At 52.3% G+C, this 19,515-nt stretch overlaps 1 protein-coding gene across 1 annotated transcript; it reads left to right on the top strand.

The window, feature by feature from the left end:
* Positions 1-7,925: 7,925 nt before the first annotated feature.
* Positions 7,926-9,297, top strand: LOC125523565 (uncharacterized). Its single transcript, XM_048688591.2, has 3 exons — positions 7,926-8,623; positions 8,726-8,857; positions 8,958-9,297. Exons 1-3 carry the CDS (start codon positions 8,021-8,023, stop codon positions 9,078-9,080), a joined length of 858 nt encoding a protein of 285 aa, XP_048544548.1. The 5' UTR covers positions 7,926-8,020; the 3' UTR covers positions 9,081-9,297.
* Positions 9,298-19,515: the final 10,218 nt, after the last annotated feature.

Genomic DNA, 19,515 nt, shown 5'->3' with positions numbered 1-19,515 from the left:
AAAAACCAACTCACACAATCATAACTTTATTAAAAATTACAAATAGGTCCTTTGTGGCAAGTAATATGTTTGTGCTGTTACAACATCGAAGGGGAGCAAGTCACGGGGCGACATCGGTATCGGCTATGATATTTTTTCTTCTCCCATTGCAACGCACGAGCATTTTTGCTACTCTCTGTGTTCACTTTTATAAGACCTTGAAGACATTTCAGACAATGTACAAAACATCCAATTTTATGTTGTCTGAAATGACTTACAAAAGTGAACGGAGGGAGTAGTGATGTTCATGTATTTATAATGAGAGTGGGTTTCTACAGAAAATAAGCCTGGACAGTGCAACGAACTGTAACATCAGGTGCACGCACGCTTTCTTGAGCCAACGGCTGTGATTCACTCTGTCACGCTGTGATTGGGTCTAAATATGCTAATCCTCGTATCAACTCCATTTAATGGACTTCACATGCCTGGTCATCACAATCGGCCACCAGATTAAGTGCATTAACGAGCAGGGCGTGTATCAGACACGTACAAAGAGATTAAAGAATGGTGATGGTTTCTTATCTCGGCGACAAGCAAAGCATAATGAGTAAGATGGATCCGCCTGCCTACATAACTTAGCCAGGGGATCATTAACAGTCGTAGTAGTTTATATCCAAAGCATTCCCTAGCAAGGGGCAGCGAAACCCAGGTACTACAGCTAAACAGAAGGGTATCATTAATGTTGACCTTCAAACCTCTCACAATTGTTTGAATCCTATTATCCGAACCGAGAAAGTCATACAACGCGGTCCTGTATCGATCCGCGAAGCTGTCCGGATGTGAATTCTCCCACAAACCGGAGACAAAAGTGGGGAGATTTGCGGAAGTCTGGACCGACCCCAACCTTGCTTCTGATCGCCCTGACCCACCAAAAAAACCCCATCCGCTTGTCCCACACTTTTCACCCCACGCCTCGCGCCACTTGTAGCGCCGCTTCATGTCCCCCTATAGCATGCAGCGGGCGGCATTGATACCGTGACTTGACCGTACGGGAAGGTGACGCAGACGGAAGCAACCTCTCGGGCGTCGCCGCCGCTTCAAGGCGGACGTCGTTTCCCGAGAAACCAATTCCGGCCGCTGCGCCGCATTGAAGCGGGCTGGCCGCCCCTCCGCCTGCCCTGGCCGTGGCTATTTAAGCCACACTCCGGCGTCGTCCAGATCCGCACCCTCCAGAGCACAGCACCATACTCCTCCCCCTCTTCGAGCTCTTCGTCCACACCGAGCCCAGCGGCGATGCCGAAGTCCTGGTTCACCATGCCGGCAGGCGGCACCCGGTGGAAGTTCGTCGTCAGGCGGATCATTGCGTCATCACCCTCGCTCACCTGCACCATCCGCATCCACGGCGGCGGGCTCCTCACGCAAGGAGGAGATAGTCCTCTCCTCCGGCGACGAGGAGGACCAGCCGCAGCAACGGCCACGTGTACTCTCGGAGGCTGCTCTGATGGACGAAGAATTTGTCCGTCACATGGAGAGCACGATGGAGCCCTCGCTCCGTCAGATGGGTCCGGCACCACCATCGGCGGTGCGTGTGAAGGCGGAGCCACTCTCCTCGTTGCGGGTCCGTGTTAAGCGGGAGGCGGGAAGTGAAGGATGAGTAGACGCCCCCGCCATGCAACCGCGGCCTCCACATCGGCGGCAGCGTGAAGCAAGAGTCGGCGCCCCCAGCGCCTCCGCTGCGTGAAGGAGGAGCCGCACAACCGCTACACGCGGATCGACGGGCCCTCTTCACCACCACGGCGCCAACACCGCTTGACGAAGCAGGAGCTGCCGCCCGCGATCGCTAAGGCGCGTGGCCTCATCCTCCACTATCTTGGAGGGCGGTTACGGAGGTGCCTCCAGCTCTCGGGCTGTAGTATCCGAGGTCGAGCGAGCGGCACAGCAGCATGCGAGGTACGACTGGCGCAATGCCGGTCGCCACTCTGAGTTCGCCAAGACGGAAATGGCACCGGAGTGGGTCATCAACGACCCCGACATCGCCGCCGCATGGGCGCTCGACCGCTCCGTCACCACTGCAGAGACGGCCGCCGCCACCTTGACGGCGAGCTCGCCAAGATCGGTGAGGAGTGGTCATTCAGCGACTGGTCCACGAAAGCCGGTCGCGGCAAGGCCTCCGCCAGGGCTCCACATGCCACGTCAGCAGTGGCCACGGCGGCCCTCCGCACGGCACATCAGGAGGTGGAGCGGCTCCTTCGTGAGCATCAGGCAGCCACCGGGCAAGGCTGCCGTGGCCCTTCAGCGTCGTTCCGCCATTGGAGGGACCACGACGACGACACCGATAGAGATGACGGTGCGGCAGGGTAGGGCGGCCACGCGTACGAGGTGGTCGTCCGGTATAGGGTTTAGGTTTTTTTAGTTAAACGGTTAAAATATCAACCTTTTTATGTAAATTATATCCAAACTTGAATAAAAACCATCCGATTTGATCGAATTTCATGTGGTTGCTTCGAATTGCTGGCCGGATGTATATGACTAGCATTAGATGGCTGATTTCCACATCCATGTCCGTGGGTTGGTCTCCCTTTCCACAAACAGATGCGGGGGGCTTTTTGTATGTTGCGGTCGAAGAAGCCCTAATGGACCATCGTCGAGAGGTTGCTAATCCGTCGTGGATATTCCCTGGCTAGGCATTAAATACACAAACAACAGCTAAACATAATGGACCGTCACCGTTACTCTCTCTCTCTCTCTCTATCTCTCTCTATGCGTTTGACCTTTTCTTTTGTTTTGGTTTGTGGGGACTATGCATTTGACTTTGCTGCATCAAAATGTATAATATCAGCTGACCCTACGGGAGCATCAGGTAACCCCCAACCGAGATCAATAACCAAATGGCACTGAATTTGGTTGCAAGTTGTGTCTATACATAGCTGACAGCTTCATATACATAACAAAAAATGTCTACTAGATAGTTTCCTAATTAAATTGTCCATTGGGATAAATACTCACTCCGTTCCATATTAAGTGACGCAAATTTAGTACAAATATGGAATGGAAGGAGTAATAAGCAAGAGCCACACATATACAGGTTAGAGATTGTTCGTGAACATAGGGCAAGAGAAAATAACCAGAGAAAATTATACATCTACTAGAAGGGTTGGCCTCGCTTTGCTGCGCCATTGGTGTTGTTGGATTTCCTAAAAACATTACTCACTCTGTTTTAAAATATATGGTGTACTACATCTTAAAAAAGTCAAACATTTTTAAGTTTGATCAAATTTGTAGAGAAATACCAAAATTCATAATACCAAATCGGTATAATTAGATTCATCTTGAAATTAATTTTCATATATTTTTGTTTAATATTGTGGATGTTGACATTTTTGACTCTCAACTTGGTCAAAGTTAAAGGAATTTGCCTTTCAAACTGATACCCCTTATATTTTGGAATTGATGGAATATTTAGTTTGGCAGGGCGGGGAGATGATGGAGTGTGTTTTATTTTTTTAATAATTCGATGATTTGGAGGCCCTTTCTCGATGTGATTCAGTGTTATCCGCGAAGAAACCAATATTTATGTGGGGAAATTTCTACGCCGATAGTTGCATGTACTATATTGGTGCTACAATATCATAAGATGAGGTTTCTTTTTTCTAGGTGATGAGAGGGTGTGCAGGATTAATATGTTTTTATAGACCGGTTGCTACTGATTGATTTAAAAGATGATTGGCCCGATCAAAATCGCAAACCAAATCAATAATTGAATGCCTCAATCGAATTGAAGAGTTTCAAAATTAGGGACAATAGTGAATTAAAATAATTGAATGAGAGAACTCCTTGAGAAATTGCTGACCCGGTCAAAATTGAGTGACTCAATTTTAAATTAAAGACCTTAATTAATTGCGAGGCCTTAAAAATTAGGAAGCACGGTGTATAGTATAAAAGAATTGAACGAGAGAGCTTCGAGAAATTGTTGACCTAGGCAAAATTGGATGACCCAATTTTAATTGGAGACCTCAACTGATTGTGAGCACTTTAAAATTAGGGAGCTTACTGTTATAGAGGATAAGTCAAACATAGAGTATCAACACAATATGAACAAAAGAATCATTTAATGATGGGCATCACCGCTAGGTTTATATCAGATGGACCATAATCATGACAGGTGGCTCATATGGCCATTGTATTGAGCAACAAAAAAAGATTACATATAGGATGGTGCCATTTTCTTTCAAATTATAGGCTCAATAGTAAAATAGGTTGTCTAGATACGCAACTAGATGGACAACCTATATGACAAGCTCAACAGCAAGTACAAGCAAGAATATAAGCAACACAATATAAGTTTGCACAAAGTAAGTAAAGGATAGTGCAGACGAGGATGTGTTTCCAAAGTTCCCTCCTTTGGAGGGGGGGTACGTCTCCGTTAGAGGGGTGTGGAGGCACGATGCACCCTAAGCGCCACAATGCTCACCCTATTCTCCTCACACCCTCGCGTGATGCAAGGTGTTGTGAATCCACTAACTATGCCCTTGACGGCGGCAACTGAAACCTTTAGAAACAAGATTGGGGCTATTTCCACAACTCAATTGAAGGCTCCCAACACCACGACAAAATTTCACCACAATGCAATATGGTGGCTCCGAGGTGACCTCTTCCGTCTAGGGTGCGCAAACACCCATGAGTAACAAGATCCACAATAGATGTAGGAGAATCAAATTTTGGTTGATGAAAGTGTAGATCTAGGTCTCTCCCTCAATCCCTAGCAAATCAACAAGTTTGATTGGCTAGAGAAGTTGATTGGGCAAGAATAAGCCTCCGTCAACAATGAAGGAGAGAGGGAGGCAAGAGGTAAGTGGGAAGAGGAGGAACCTCCTCCTTTTATAGCCCCTCCCCAAATCCAACCGTTGCGCCCCAAAGCACACATGAGAGGTACAATCGCTCGGGCAAGCAGTACAACAGCTCTAGGCTAAAAGCATGGCCTCTGTGGCCTAGGTGATACAATCGCTAAGGCGCCCGGTTGTACCGTTTATTTTGCAAATAAGAGGAAAAACCGCTGAGCCACTGCTCCAGTGTCGCTAGCAAACCCGAGGGCATCACCCCTCGAGCGGTAGTTGAGCCAGTATAAGGGCCGATAGTACCGCCCCGAGCTGTAAGCGGTACAACCGTACTTGCACACGGTACAACCGCCTGGCCTGCCCATTGTTGCCCACTTCGCATGGGAGCGGTACTACAGCCGACACTAGTCGTACAACCACCTGGGTGTTTACAACACTAGTTAAATTTGGAGTCTCTCCTTGAAAACGAATAAAGGCTGTACTGGGTGCAATATAGGTTTTGTGAACGTGACTTGATTCCACCCGTACCTTTCAGTTAACATTTGGTTATCATGTTCTATTCTCTTTGCTTCATGATACTTTACAAAACCTGAGGTGAGATATATTGATATCCTCTTGAGTCATTATCATGCTCACTATACCGGTCTCCTCGTTGCCGGTTTTGTTCTTCTTTCTCACTGACATGTTCCGACATTCCTGTGATCTAGTCACCTGTGTCTGGCCAGACGATGATGAATGTTGTCACACCAAGAGGACCCTAAGAATATTTCTCCATTTCCGGAGGAGCAAATCCCACTCTTGAGTTATCTAGCCTCTTGTCAAACTTTCTGATGTACCTGTAAGTTATTGTTACGATCACCGTGTTACAAATGATGTTCGAGCAACCCCTAAGTACATCGTACGGTAAGAAGTGACTACATACTCTTATGGTCTAAGGAACTAAAGCATACGTCAACTCTCTGTATTATAACGATTGACTTATGACGATAGCATGTCAAAGTATAACAAACAAGTTGGGTCAATTCATTATGGTCGTTCTACAACGTCATATTCTCAAATTTGTTTTAGGACTATCGTTACACTTAACGATATATCCCAATATCCGAAAAACATGATCACAAACAACACTTGAGCTAGTCTTAGAGGCGAGACTAGGAATCAGTTTTAACCGTTTATCATTCCACACGTGCATATGAGTTTTTTACTGAATCGCATATTCCAGGATCATAGCAGTTATAACATGAGAATAGAATATAAACTCTTAATTATAAACATGGAAAATATAATAATACAATATTATTGCCTTTAGGGCATATTTCCAACATCTACTACTTCCATCGCCATTGGAAGTAGTCCAATGTTACTTTAGACTTTCCATTTTTATACACTGTTATTAGCTTGTGATTTATCTGCCCATATAATGCGATTGTGTAATCATGCCCGTGATTTACCTTATAGTTTGAGAAGTTTGGTAAGTAAACTAAACTCAAATTGATTCAGAAAGTTAGGAAATTATGTTGATTGATTATCATACGGGAAAGGTTGGACCAAGAGGTGGTAGGAAGAAAAACAAAACATTAAACCTTACATTCTTCTTCTTCTTTTTTTGAACCGGTAAGCCTTACACCTTTTTAAGTATTATAGAGATACTCCTTCCGTTCCTAAATATAACTCTTTTTAGATATTTTAATATAAACTATATACGGATGTATATTGATATATTTTATAGTGTAGATTTATTCATTTTGCTCCGTATATAGTTCATATTAGAATGTCTAAAAAGACTTATATCTGAAAGAGTATATAAAAAGGTTGAAATTAATTGGCAGGCGGACAATCTTGTTATAATATGAACCGCATTAATTGCCATGGCCGCTAGACATGTGCATTAGTTAATTATCAGCGTGGGCATCGTATAGAGAAAAACGAGAGGAATAGACAGAAAATGCAGACGCAGATGCCAAGGTGCGAGCAACTGCCTACATATCTTAGCCCGTATCAAAGCCAGGTGATCAACGCCTCTAAATTACGCAAGTCCAAGGGATCTGTGAGCATCATGATCTTATCCCTGTAATTTTGTACGTCATTAGGATGCTAATCCGCCCTGGACATCCCTGGCTTGGCTGTGAAAACCCAAACACTACAGCTGTACAAAGTGCAGAAGATGGAGGGGTAAATGACCCACCTATGGAGGGATATCTGCACGGACAGCACGGTGCAATACTGCAGATGACATGTGGGTGAGGCCCACATGACAGCGGCCGTCACTGCAGAGAATTTGCACCCCGAGCGAGAACCTACTGTACCGTTACTTACCTCTCCTGTGGTTTGGAGAAATTTGTAGTAATTTCATAGAATAAGATTTCTACAAGAAATGTCTCTTTAGAGTTCTTGAGTTTGTAGGAATAAAAACTTATTTCTATGGAGAAATTTTTTTTATCCTCCACATTTCATAAGAAAACAAATATTAGTCTAGACTCAATTAAAAAAAAAATCTATGATGTGAACCAAATGACATCTCAATTTCTATTCTTAGTCATAGAATTTGAGACATGTTATCTCATTTTCTACGATTTACCTATTTCTATGATTTTTCTACCCAATGAAAGGCTTAGAGTGAAACTCCGGCTCAAAGGAAGATGATGTTGTCCGTGCACGTGAAATGAACTAGAAGGTACAGAAAATTCGTGTGACTTGCACTACATAATCCGTCAATCTGAACTCCAACGTCTGGATTTCAAGTCATCACTTCTGATGCTCAAATTGGTCATCATTCCGCTGCTCTTTGCTCTGGTGTCCCAGCAAGGATGCGCAATTATATATGAATGGGATTAATAAATCTCAGTCGACCGAGACTTAACCAAGTGTATACATGAATCTGGAATGCTGAATCGTCGATCATACGGAGGGAGTGCCAGTATCTCCCTAGCAACCCTAAGCAATCGAGGGCATTAAATGCAACTGCATTTCTATAATCCGGCCATGCTAATGCCTCCATGGCATGCGCTTGTTTAATCGCCGTCCTCCCCGGTGGCCATGTGGGCGTCGTCGCAGAGCAGCGCTATATAAGGCTGTGCCCAAGAATACCTCGCCAAATCACAGAAGCTTAGTCCATACAGAGACATTACATACACACGTACGTGTCGCTGCTTGATACACTAACACTTACGTAGAGTAGCTCGCTTACTTTGCTCATTGCCGCCGCCATGGCTCTAGTGGGTCAGCCAGCCACGTTCTGCTACGACGGCTTCATCGCTGACGGTGTGCCGGCGCTCATGGACGCCGGCGGCGTCGGGTTCGGCTACGGGTACGATCACCACTCCCATCTCCTCGAGGAGGAATGCTTGCTCGGTGGCCACGCCCACGCATGGGAATTGCCGACCGGCAATCTTGGCGCCGAGGCGCCGGGCAGCGTCAACGCGTTCGGGGGCCACGACCTCGGCTGGACCAGCCCAGCCGGCCGCATGTCCTCCTCCTCTTCGGTGCTCACCTTCGACAGCCCGGGAGAGGACAACTGCGCCGCTGCCGCGTGGATGGACGCCGCGGACCAGCTGAGCTACAGCCCGTCAACGGCAACCGCGCCGGCGGGAAGCTTCAGCTTCGAGGGCTGCGGCGGCAACGGCCGCACGGCGGCATCCCCTTCGCACAAGCGGCCTCGAGCGCGCGCGCAGGCACAGCAGGGCACGGAGCAAGAAAGCACCACTCTTCCCAAGAAACAGTGCGGCGGCGACAGGAAATCGGCAACCAAGCCCACCAAAACGTCCGCGGCCACCAGTTCGGCCAAGGACCCTCAGAGCGATGCGGCCAAGGTACGCTCATGGAGTTTCGTCCCGAACCATCGCAATTAAGGGAGAGCTCAACCTCAATTCTCAGTGAACTGACAAGGTTTACTGAATCACTGTGGACTACAGACTCGTCGTGAGCGGATCGGGGAGCGGCTGAGAGTTCTGCAGGAGCTGGTGCCCAACGGCAGCAAGGTGGACATGGTCACCATGCTCGACAAGGCCATCACTTACGTCAAGTTCATGCAGCTCCAGCTTACGGTACAGACATTAACCGGTTTAGCATTGTGAATTCGGCGTACTCGGTCTCGTTTCTTAGCCGGCACTTGTCTGATCCTAGCTAACAAGCAAATGATGTCAGGTGCTCGAGACGGACGCATTCTGGCCTGCGCAGGGCGGCGAGGCGCCGGAGATCTCCCAGGTGAAGGCGGCACTCGACGCCATCATCCTCTCGTCGTCGCAGCAGCCTCGTCAGTGGAGCTAACAGCGAGCCGATACATCACCACTACATACATTCTCCCAGAATTCAGAGAGTTACTCTCTGCTCTATCCTCTTTCTATGTTGCTGTCCCATTCCCTAATCTTCTCATCTTGCTATGTACTCACCATAGTAGCCACGGTAAACTCTACTAATTGGTTAATGACGTCGTGTACTCGATCAACGATGTGATATAAACATTGTGCTCAGCACTTCATCGTCACTAGTTTCTTTAAAAAAAAAAGAGAGAAAATCCCGCCTCTGCATCATAAGATGGACACAGCCATTTTATTAAACGTGAACCAAATCCAAGTCTCTAAATACCAAAAGAAACAAAACAAAACAAGGCCACGACAATTAGAAACTTCCACATAATCTACTACTGTCATGCTGGCCAAACTGGTTGAACAAGTCCCATGCAATCATTTTCAGATGGCTGCATCCAAAGGTCATAAGTGTCCACACGCTGCGATGACCACATATGGATTAATTTCGTAGCCCTAAAGTTAAACCGCAAAAAAAATGAAATAGATGGTTTGTTAAAAACACACTCATTTCGACAATCTCAAACTGCCCAAAGAATGGCACAAACTCCCATGTGAATTTGACCCTTAGATTATGGTGCATAACATCAAACATGTGGTTCGATGGTTCGATGGTTAGGAGAACAGTGGCATTCCCATCCAACGAGGGTTCAAGTACTAGTCTTGACGCCGGTGCTCGCATTTTTCTGGATTTATTCCGGGCCTTTTGGCGATGTGCGTTCGGTGGAAGGGCATGTTCCCGCTGACTACAAATGCGTCTATGGTGACTTCGTCAATCTCAAAAAGATGGCGCGGCTCAGTCTTTCGGGGTACTCATCGGGTGGGGGGGTAGGGGGCGTTCATAGGGATGAGTGTGTGCATATGTATGAGCGTCTACGTCTGTACAATGTTAAGAAAACATGATTCCACGCACACCCCTTACTAATAGTAAATTTAAAATAATAAAAAAATAAAAACAATCAGAAAAAAATATAACATAACATACATAGTTGACTGGTGTACTCTTGTATGAATTTTCACGAAGAAATGGTATCTGTGGTATTCTGGGAAAAAAATGCCAAGACTAGATCTACATTAAAATACACTGTTTGAGTAATAGTAAGGTCAAAATTGTATTCTCTTCGCTAAGAATACCAAGGTTGTCAGTACTTCAGGAAACTGGCGTGAGTAGAATTGTCGGGGGTTGGGTGCGACATATGCCAAAGGATGGCTTATCATGGTGGGAGCGAGTAGAACGTCGCCGGTGCCTGGAAACGGGATAAGGCAAAGGCATGCATGCCGGCGAATCTTACCCAGCTTCGGGGCTCTCCGTGGAGATAACACCCCTACTGCTGCTCTGCGGGGTCTCCGCATGATCACTATGGCAAAAGTGTGTACACGGTTGCTCCTTGAGTTGTTTCCTGAAGGTAGGAGAAGGCAAGGCTAGCTTTCTCCTACCTATATGATCTGGTCTAGTGCTAATGGATTCGAACCCTTTGCATGGGTGCCCTGGGGGGTTTATATAGGCCTACCCCCCAGGGGTACAATGGTAATCTGGCTGGACGCGGGCCCAGCCGTCAGTCTCTCTGGCCGCCGTCTTATCCGCCGACTCCTGGGGCCCGCCGACTGGTGGGCCCCACTGACTGGCTCGGTACGGAGCCGACAGGCCGCGTCCGCCGCGGGCGGGTCTTGCCGGCTGCAGATTACTGTAGCCGTGCTTCTAATGACGCGGGCTCGGTCATGGGGTCATGGCAACAGCTCCGCCGTCTGGCGGGCGATCACTGTTGCCACTCCCTGTCGCGTCTGGTTAATGGCGCGTGGGGCCCGTGGGAGGGGTTGGCCGACTCCCAACTGGGCCGACTGGTGGCGCTCTCGCCGTCTTCTATACGCCCGCCGACTGGTGGGACCCGTCATTCCTGGGTCGTACCGGCAGGCCGTCGTGGGCACAGGACTCCGCCCACTGGGGCTGACGTCAGGGCCAGCATGGCAACAATGCTGCGCCGGGCGGAGATCTCCGCAGGTACGGCGTACTGTGGCCACGCCTGCCCTTGGAAAAGGATGGGAGTGGACCTTACTGTGGCCACTCCCCGTCCCGTCCCTCTTTATGAGGGCATGGGGGTTGTTGACGTCGCGGGCCGACTCCCCATGGCCAGCTTCTCTGGAAGTCGCCAGTTAGGAGTCGGCTCATCCTGAAGTCGTCCCCGGGACTCGGCTGCGAGTGGGCAGTCGGCTGCCTCGCCGCCGACTCTCAGAAGGCGGCTCTTCGTCCTGGGGTCTTGTGGGGCGCAGCCTGCCCCGATGTCTTGAAAGGTTCTGGGCCTGGGTTAGCCTACCCGTGGCCCATTACTCCGACAGTAGTCCTCGAAGCTGGCGAGGCACCGAGGGTGATATGTCGAGGAGCCTCAACAGTTTCTTCTTTCCGGCGGTTGGATCTGGGCCTCGCTCGCCGTCTTCTGTCAAGCCGACTAGTTGGAGCCAGACTTGTTTTAAGGCCGACTTGCCCCCGAAACAGTTTGAACGTCGCGGCGGAGTCCAGGCGGCGTGCCTGATAAGCCTCCAGGTTGCCGCCCGTTGTGGACCCGTCGCGAGGCGCCACATGGCTGGGCCAGTCTGCCCACCCACGCGCGCGACGGGACAGGCCTACAGGTGAGGCCCGCCACTACCGCGCCTCGGCATGTGAACGGATCCGTTGTGGCTGTGCGGACGGTTGGGGTTCCCGCGTGGTTACTGCACGCAGTAACTTTGTGTGGTAAATCGTGGGGGTCGTGGGGTCCTGGGCGCAGTTAATCCCACGACTGCCCCATCCGCTTCTCAGCCCACGAGCCTATAAGTAGGCGGGGGGAGGGGGCGGCGAAGCACGCGCGCCCATCTTCCCTACTCCCTTTCGCTCCTTCTTGCTTCTTCCTCTCGCCGCTGCTGCTCCGAACCACGCCGCGCCCGCAGCGATGAGCTCTTCCTCTGCCGTCGCGCCTCCTGCTGTGCGCTCCGGAGTGTGGGACAGCTCCGAGGTCGATGACGATGACGTCGAGATCCTCCGCAAGACACGGCGGCTGCGCGGCAGGGGCTTAGTGCGGGTCCGCCTCGCGCCGGAGGGGGGAAATATCGCCGGCGCCTGAGGAGGGCGAGCGGGTCATATTCCGCTCGCACCTTATGCGCGGCCTGGGGCTGCCGGCGAGCGGCTTCTTCCGCTCCTTCTTGGAGTTCCACGGGCTCCAGCCGCACCACCTTACTCCGAACACGATGGTGCTGCTGGCTGCCTTCGCCACCCTATGCGAAGGCTTCCTCAGCGTTCTCCCCACCATCGAGCTCTGGGGTGAGTTCTTCCAGTCCAAGCTTGGCACACACGTCGCCGGCGTGCCGGCCCTGTGACTCCCCCAATTTGACCGTACACTAATCATACACGCAAACGTGTACGATCAAGATCAGGGACTCACGGGAAGATATCACAACACAACTCTAGAAATAAAATAAGTCATACAAGCATCATATTACAAGCCAGGGGCCTCGAGGGCTCGAATACAAGAGCTCGATCATAGACGAGTCAGCGGAAGCAACAATATCTGAGTACAGACATAAGTTAAACAAGTTTGCCTTAAGAAGGCTAGCATAAACTGGGATACAGATCGAAAGAGGCGCAGGCCTCCCGCCTGGGATCCTCCTAACTACTCCTGGTCGTCGTCAGCGGACAGCACGTAGTAGTAGGCACCTCCGGTGCAGTAGGAGTCATCATCGACGGTGGCGCCTGGCTCTTGGACTCCAGCATCTGGTTGCGACAACCAGAAAGAAAGGAGAGGGGGAAAAGGGGGGGAGAAAGCAACCATGAGTACTCATCCAAAGTACTCGCAAGCAAGGAGCTACACTACATATGCATGGGTATCAAATGGAATAAGGGTATCATATGTGGACTGAACTGCAGAATGCCAGAATAAGAGGGGGATAACTAATCCTTTCGAAGACTACGCTTCTGGCAGCCTCCGTCTTGCAGTATGTAGAAGAGAGTAGACTGAAGTCCTCCAAGTAGCATCGCATAGCATAACCCTAACCGATGATCCTCCCCTCGTTGCCCTGTGAGAGAGCGACCACCGGTTGTATCTGGCACTTGGAAGGGTGTGTTTTATTAAGCATCCGGTTCTAGTTGTCATAAGGTCAAGGTACAACTCCAAGTCGTCCTGTTACCGAAGATCACGGCTATTCGAATAGATTAACTTCCCTGCAGGGGTGCACCACATAACCCAACACGCTCGATCCCATTTGGCCGGACACACTTTTCTGGGTCATGCCCGGCCTCGGAAGATCAACACGTCGCAGCCCCACCTAGACCAACAGAGAGGTCAGCACGCCGGTCTAAACCTAAGCGCACAGGGGTCTGGGCCCATCGCCCTTAGCACACCTGCACGTTGCGAACGCGGCCGGAAGCAGAACTAGCCCCCTTAATACAAGAGCAGGCTTACGTTCCAATCCGGCGCGCGCCGCTCAGTCGCTGACGTCACGAAGGCTTCGGCTGATACCACGACGCCGGGATACCCATAACTACTCCCGCGTAGATGGTTAGTGCGTATAGACCAAATGGTCAAACTCAGATCAAATACCCAGATCTCGTTAAGCGTGTTAAGTATCCGCGAATGCCGACCAGGGCCAGGCCCACCTCTCTCCTAGGTGGTCTCAACCTGCCCTGTCGCTCCGCCACAAAGTAACAGTCGGGGGCCGTCGGGAACCCAGGCCCACCTCTACCGGGATGGAGCCACCTGCCCCTTCAGCCCCCAACTCTGAACAGTACCACAGGTAATGTAACTGTGTAAAGTATATAGTATATGCCCGTGATCACCTCCCGAAGTGATCACGGCCCAGTAATATAGCATGGCAGACGGACAAGAGTGTAGGGCCACTGATGGAACACTAGCATCCTATACTAAGCAGTAGGATAGCAGGTAAGGGTAACAACTGTAGCAACAATGACAGGCTATGCATCAGAATAGGATTAACGGAAAGCAGTAACATGCTACACTACTCTAATGCAAGCAGTATAGAGGAGAGTAGGCGATATCTGGTGATCAAGGGGGGGCTTGCCTGGTTGCTCTGGCAAGAGAGAGGGGTCGTCAACACCATAGTCGAACTGGGGGTCGCCGGCAGTCTCGGGGTCTACCGAAAAGAAGTAACGGAGGGGGAACACAATAAATAACAGTGCAATCAAAGCATCACAAGGCATAACATGACAATACACGGTGCTAGGGGTGGCCTAACGCGGTAAGAGGTGATACCGGGGAAGGGGGAAACATCCGGGAAAGTATCCCCGGTGTTTCGCGTTTTCGGGCAGAGGAGCCGGAGGGGGAAAGTTGCGAGTTCGATAGGTTAGGGATGTGTGGCGGACGAACGGTCTGCGTATCCGGATTCGCCTCGTCGTTCTGAGCAACTTTCATGTAGAAAGTATTTTCATCCGAGTTACGGATTAAAAGATATGATTTTCTAAAGATTTTATTAATTTCTGGAATTTAATTAATTAAGTAATTAATTCGAAAATGAATTAATGACATCAGCATGATGTCATGCTGACATCAGCAGTCAATAGAGTTGACTTGGTCAACCTGACCAGTGGGTCCCACTGGTCAGTGACACATTTTAATTAAACAGTTTAATTAATCTAATCAAAATTAATTAGTGGGTGGGCCCCACTGTCATACTAATTAATTAGCTAATTAACAGTAGTTAATTAGGTTAACTAATCATTAGGTTAATTAATCTTATTTGGTTAATTTAATCAGAATTAATTAAGTTAATTAATTGGTTAATTAATTAATTAATTTCATTATTTATTTAATTAATTTTTTTTATTTTTTTTCGTTCTGGGCGTGGGCCCCATTCGTCATAGGCCCCAGGGGGCCAAACAGGGGAGGGCGCTACTGGTAACGGGCGCGGGGGCGCCTGACAGGGGCCAACCCGGGCACTGGCCTCGGGCGAGACCAGCGGCACGGCGGGGCCAGTCCGGCCACCGGCAGCGAGGCAGCAGCAACGCCGGCGAGGTGGGGGCAGGCAGCACCTGCAGCAAGCAGGATCAGGAGTAGGCCGCGGACGCGCGCGGCGCACGGGCGCGGGAGGCGGGCGCGATGTGCAGGGGAGGCGAGAGGGCAGCAGCAGCGCATTGCAGTGGGGGGATAGGGTGGGCGCCGGCGGGCGCCAAGGGTTGCGGGGCGCGCGGCTTGTCCGGTGACGGGCGCGCGCGGCGCGTGTACAGGGGCGAGGGAAGGTCTGCGGGCGCGGCGAGGTCGGGGAGAAGGCACGCGGGGCGCGAGCGGGGCCAGACAAGGCGCGAGCAGTCGGGCCGGAGCGTGGCGGCGACCTACAGCGGGAGGCGGAGGGGGATTTGGGCAAGGGGCTCACAGGGGAGGTCGCGTGCGAGCTCGAGGGGGCCGGGGAGGCGTTGGAGCAGCAGGTCGACGTAGTCGTCAACTCGTCATGGCGTTGGGCGACGCGAAGGAGCGGCGACGATCCGGCGATGGGGGACACCGTGGCCTTGCGTTGGTGGGGTGGACGACGACCACGGGGCGCGACGAGGTCCAAAGGCGCCGGCGGTGGAGAGGCAGGGCAGGACGCTGGCGTCGGCGAGAGGGGGCTCCGGGGAGGAGGCGCCGTCGTCGGGGGTGCAGGGCAGCGCGGGATCGGGGCGATCCCGATCCAGATCGTGGGGGGGGGGCGAGTGGGGGCGAGGGGAATGGGGAGTGGGGGGTTACGGGTTAGGGTTTCCCCCTCGTGGGGATAAGGCAGGGGCGGATCGGCCGGCTGGGCCAGGTGGGCCGGCCTGGCCGGTGAGCTGGGCCGTCTGGCCAGTTGGCCAGGGGCTTAATTTTTTTTAGTTATGTTTTATTTTGACCTTTTCTTTTCTGCTTTCTTTTATTTATTTAATAATTTATAGTTTTACAAAAAGTAAAACCTATATGTAAAATAGAGTTACAATTCCAACTACTTTCACAGAAAGTTTTACCCCTCATCAAAATAGTTTAGTATTTTATAACATTCAAAGACATTTATTCAATAGTTTTACCTACTGTTTTAATCATTTAAGTGCATTTAATTTTTTTATAAAATTGTGGTTTCTCCACAATAATTACCTATGCATTATTTGGCAATACCCCAACATTTTAGTTTTAATATTTGAAAACCCTTACCGTTTGACTTTATTTTAAGTTTGAATTCGAATCGATTTTGAACTAACACGAGATTAACAACAGTAACTATGGTGACGTGGCATCATTAACATGGGATTACTGTAGCCTAATTATCCGGGCGTCACAGGCCCAGTGCGGTGCGTTTATCGCGATGCGGAGACCAGGGGCCGACAATCCGTTTCTCACCATCGCGCTGATTAAGTCGGTGAAGATGTGGCAGCGGTCCTACTTTTATGTGAAGAACGTCGCCCCAGAAGGCGACTGGGTCAACCTGCCGGCTTACGAAGCCGGCGCGCCAGCTGGAAGGCTCCCCAGCTGGTCACACCGAGCCAGGACGTTGTCTCCTGCTGGTGCCGCCGCCGTCGCGCGACTCCGAGTGCTGACGCAGTCGGAGGGCTTGACCGGGGCCGACTTGCTGGCCGCCTTTGTGGCGCGTCGAGTCCTCCCACTTCAAGCCGACCTCACCTGATCTGCCAGATGAGCGGTCATCGGGACCCGAGTCGGATGTGCTCCAAGGACATGCCTCACGCGGAGGTGGCGGACACGGTGAACTACACCGCGAACTGCGGTCTCACGGTGGATTGGCGGTTCGACAAGGAGCCGTACTCACGCGCCAACCCCTCGCCTATTGTAAGTCGTCTTCCTTTTTCTTATGTTTCTTTTGTTACCGAGTCCGACTTGTCCAGTCTGGCCGTTTTTGTTTTTGAATCAGAACCCTCTCGTCCATCCCTCGGCCGGCACCACGGGGCCGGCTCGTCAGTTTGTCCCCGATCAGGCGGAGAGCGACGTCGACAATCCTGACTTGGGGGCGGCGGCCATGGAGGCCGACGCCGAGGGAGGAGGAGGAGAAGCAGGCGGCTCCAGGCCCACGGCCACTTTCGCCGACTGGCCTCATGAAGATGCCGTGGGAGAAGTCGCCCCGCGTCACCAGCCAAAGGTTGGCCAGCCAAGCGCGAGTTCCTCCGCCGTCTTGGACGCTCAAGGCGGCGCAAAGAAGCGTCGGGCCGAGCCGAGTACACTTGGTGGCCGGTCGAAAAAATTTAAGGGAGCGGCCGCCGTGACCAAGCGGGAAGAGGTGGCCGCGAAAGCCAATCGCTTCCGCAAGGAAGTGAAGAAGCCGCCGCTGGTCTCTGCATAAGCGCCTCCGTCCCTCATCTTTATTTTCTCTTTGTTGATCTTGTCTGAATCTTTCATATGCTTCCCTCACTCTTGAGAGGGTTGCCGCCGCCTCCGTTATGGGATCGGCGGAGACGTCTGCCACCACTCGGCGGATTGACCCCGCCGCCGACCTCCGGGAGGCGACGGAGCGGAACGCGCAGGAGAAGCGCGAGGAGGAAGAGGCCGCCCGCCTGAAGAAAGCGGAGGCCGAGAAGGCGGAGGCCTCCGCCCTGAAAAAGCTGGAGGAGGCCGAGGCCGCCGTCGCGGCAAGGCGGCAGGCTGAGGAAGTCGTGCACCGGCGATCGGCGGTGTTCGTCACCCCTCTAAACTCTGCGCCGCCGCCCCCGGAGTTCACGGGGCAGTCAGGGGAAGCCGGCGGCGGGTTCCCGATCATGGAGAGGGGCGGCGGCGACGCCTCCATGCCGGACGCGGTCGTGCCGCCACCGCCGCTCCCGCCGCCGTCTAGGAGCGCGCAAGGCAAACAGCCGGCGGACCCGCCCTTGCCGCCGACTGAAGACGAGGCCGTGGCGAAGCTACTCCTTCAAGTCGGCTCGCCAACACGCCGCCATCTTGAGAAGGCGACTTCGGCGCCACGCCCCTTGGAGACCGGCACCGCCAGCTCGACGATCCCAGACGCCGAAGCTACGAGCGCCGCGCCCATTGGGTGGGTGCGAGGAGGCGGCACGGGCCCGCTGAACCAGGCGCTTCTGGATGTCCAGACAAAGCTGCGAGCTGAGGGCGACGCTATCCAAAACTGCACCAAGGCGCACCTGGCGTCGCGGGTAGCCATCCGGGTATGCTTTCTCCTTTGTCTTTGTTTTCTTGTTCCTCTCTGTGGGGGTGCGCCACCGCACCCACTGGGTGTAGTCCCCGAGTTTCGGGCCGGCTGCTGAGCAGGCGGCTCAGAACTCCAATTGGCGAGTTCCAGGTACTAACTTTTGTCTGAAATACTTGTCACAGGACTATCACAACCTCCGTGTCACCGCCTTCAACCGCAACATTGAAGAGCTGGGCAAGCGGACCGCCGACTTGTCGGAGAGCCGGAGTGAGTCTTTTTTCTTCTTTGCGGGGGCGCGCTGGCGCACCCGCGGGCTGTAGTCCCTGAGATTCGGGCCGACTGCTGAGCAGTCGGGCCGAATCTCCCCGGCGACCTTCTTTGTTGATGACTTAACGCCTTCTTTCTTCTTTCTCTTCAGAGGCCAACGCCACTCTTCAACAGCAGCTGAGCGAAGCCAACACCGCGTTGCGCGCCAAGGGGGAGGAGTGCAGCAAGCTCGCCGATCTGCTGGCCGCACAATTGGCAGAGCAGAAGGAGCTGCTTAAGAAGACGCGGAAGGAGGCGGAAGAAGAGGAGACCGCCCTCCTGGCCGAGTTCGCGAGCGAGCGCTCCTCCTAGACTAACAAGGAGGCAATGCTGGCCTCCGGCTTCCACGAGATCGAGGACCTCGTCGACGGTGAGCTTCTTTGCTTTCCTTCTTCGAGCTGCCGACTATAGGTCGAGCCGACTCCTGGTTTTTTGACTTGTTCTTCATTCTTTTCGTCTTGGCAGACTTCTTCCCCGGCCACTCGCAGGCCGCCAATCAAGCTATCGAGGCTGATCGCGAGGGGCGGAGGGCAGATGGCGCGGAGATCGCCGACAACGCCCCCCCGGACCCTTGACGAGCATATTCTGAGCATTGGGGCTCGTCTGCGGCCGGCCCACCGGATGCTGCGCCGGCTACAACGTGTCGACGCCCAAGCGATCGCTGCCCTGTGGCCAGACATGCAGGCTCCACGCACCCCCAGTCGGACTGCCGACTGGCTGGAGGTCGCGGCTGGCCATCTTGAGGCCTGGAAGGGTTCTTCTGCCCGGGCTGGAGGGCGCCGAGCCTTGGAATTTGTCAAGGCGTGGTATCCGGGGCTGGACCTAGACCGGCTGGCCACACTCCGGTCAGAGGCCCAGCCAGAGCTGGCAGCCGCGGAAGACGCCCTTGTCAAGCGCGCGGCGGCGATCGCCGAGTACACCGACACCAGCATCTTTGTCCCCGAGCGGGCTGAAAACGGCGGGGAGGTACCGCCAGAGTGGTTTTGGATGAACCCAGACTACGGCGAGGACTCGGC

The sequence above is a fragment of the Triticum urartu genome, chromosome 7A, assembly GCF_056163025.1.
Source record: "Triticum urartu cultivar PI428250 chromosome 7A, HENAU_Tu73, whole genome shotgun sequence".
Taxonomy (NCBI): domain Eukaryota; kingdom Viridiplantae; phylum Streptophyta; class Magnoliopsida; order Poales; family Poaceae; genus Triticum; species Triticum urartu.
Note: the sequence above shows the minus strand (reverse complement) of the source record. Positions and strands in the feature narration are given on the sequence as shown.

Bases quoted from the DNA above. Each gene is read 5' to 3' on its own strand.
- LOC125523565 (XM_048688591.2), top strand. From the start codon at position 8,021: ATGGCTCTAGTGGGTCAGCCAGCCACGTTCTGCTACGACGGCTTCATC. The intron at 8,624-8,725 runs GTACGCTCATGG...TGTGGACTACAG, and splicing joins CTCAGAGCGATGCGGCCAAG to ACTCGTCGTGAGCGGATCGG. The intron at 8,858-8,957 runs GTACAGACATTA...AAATGATGTCAG, and splicing joins TCATGCAGCTCCAGCTTACG to GTGCTCGAGACGGACGCATT.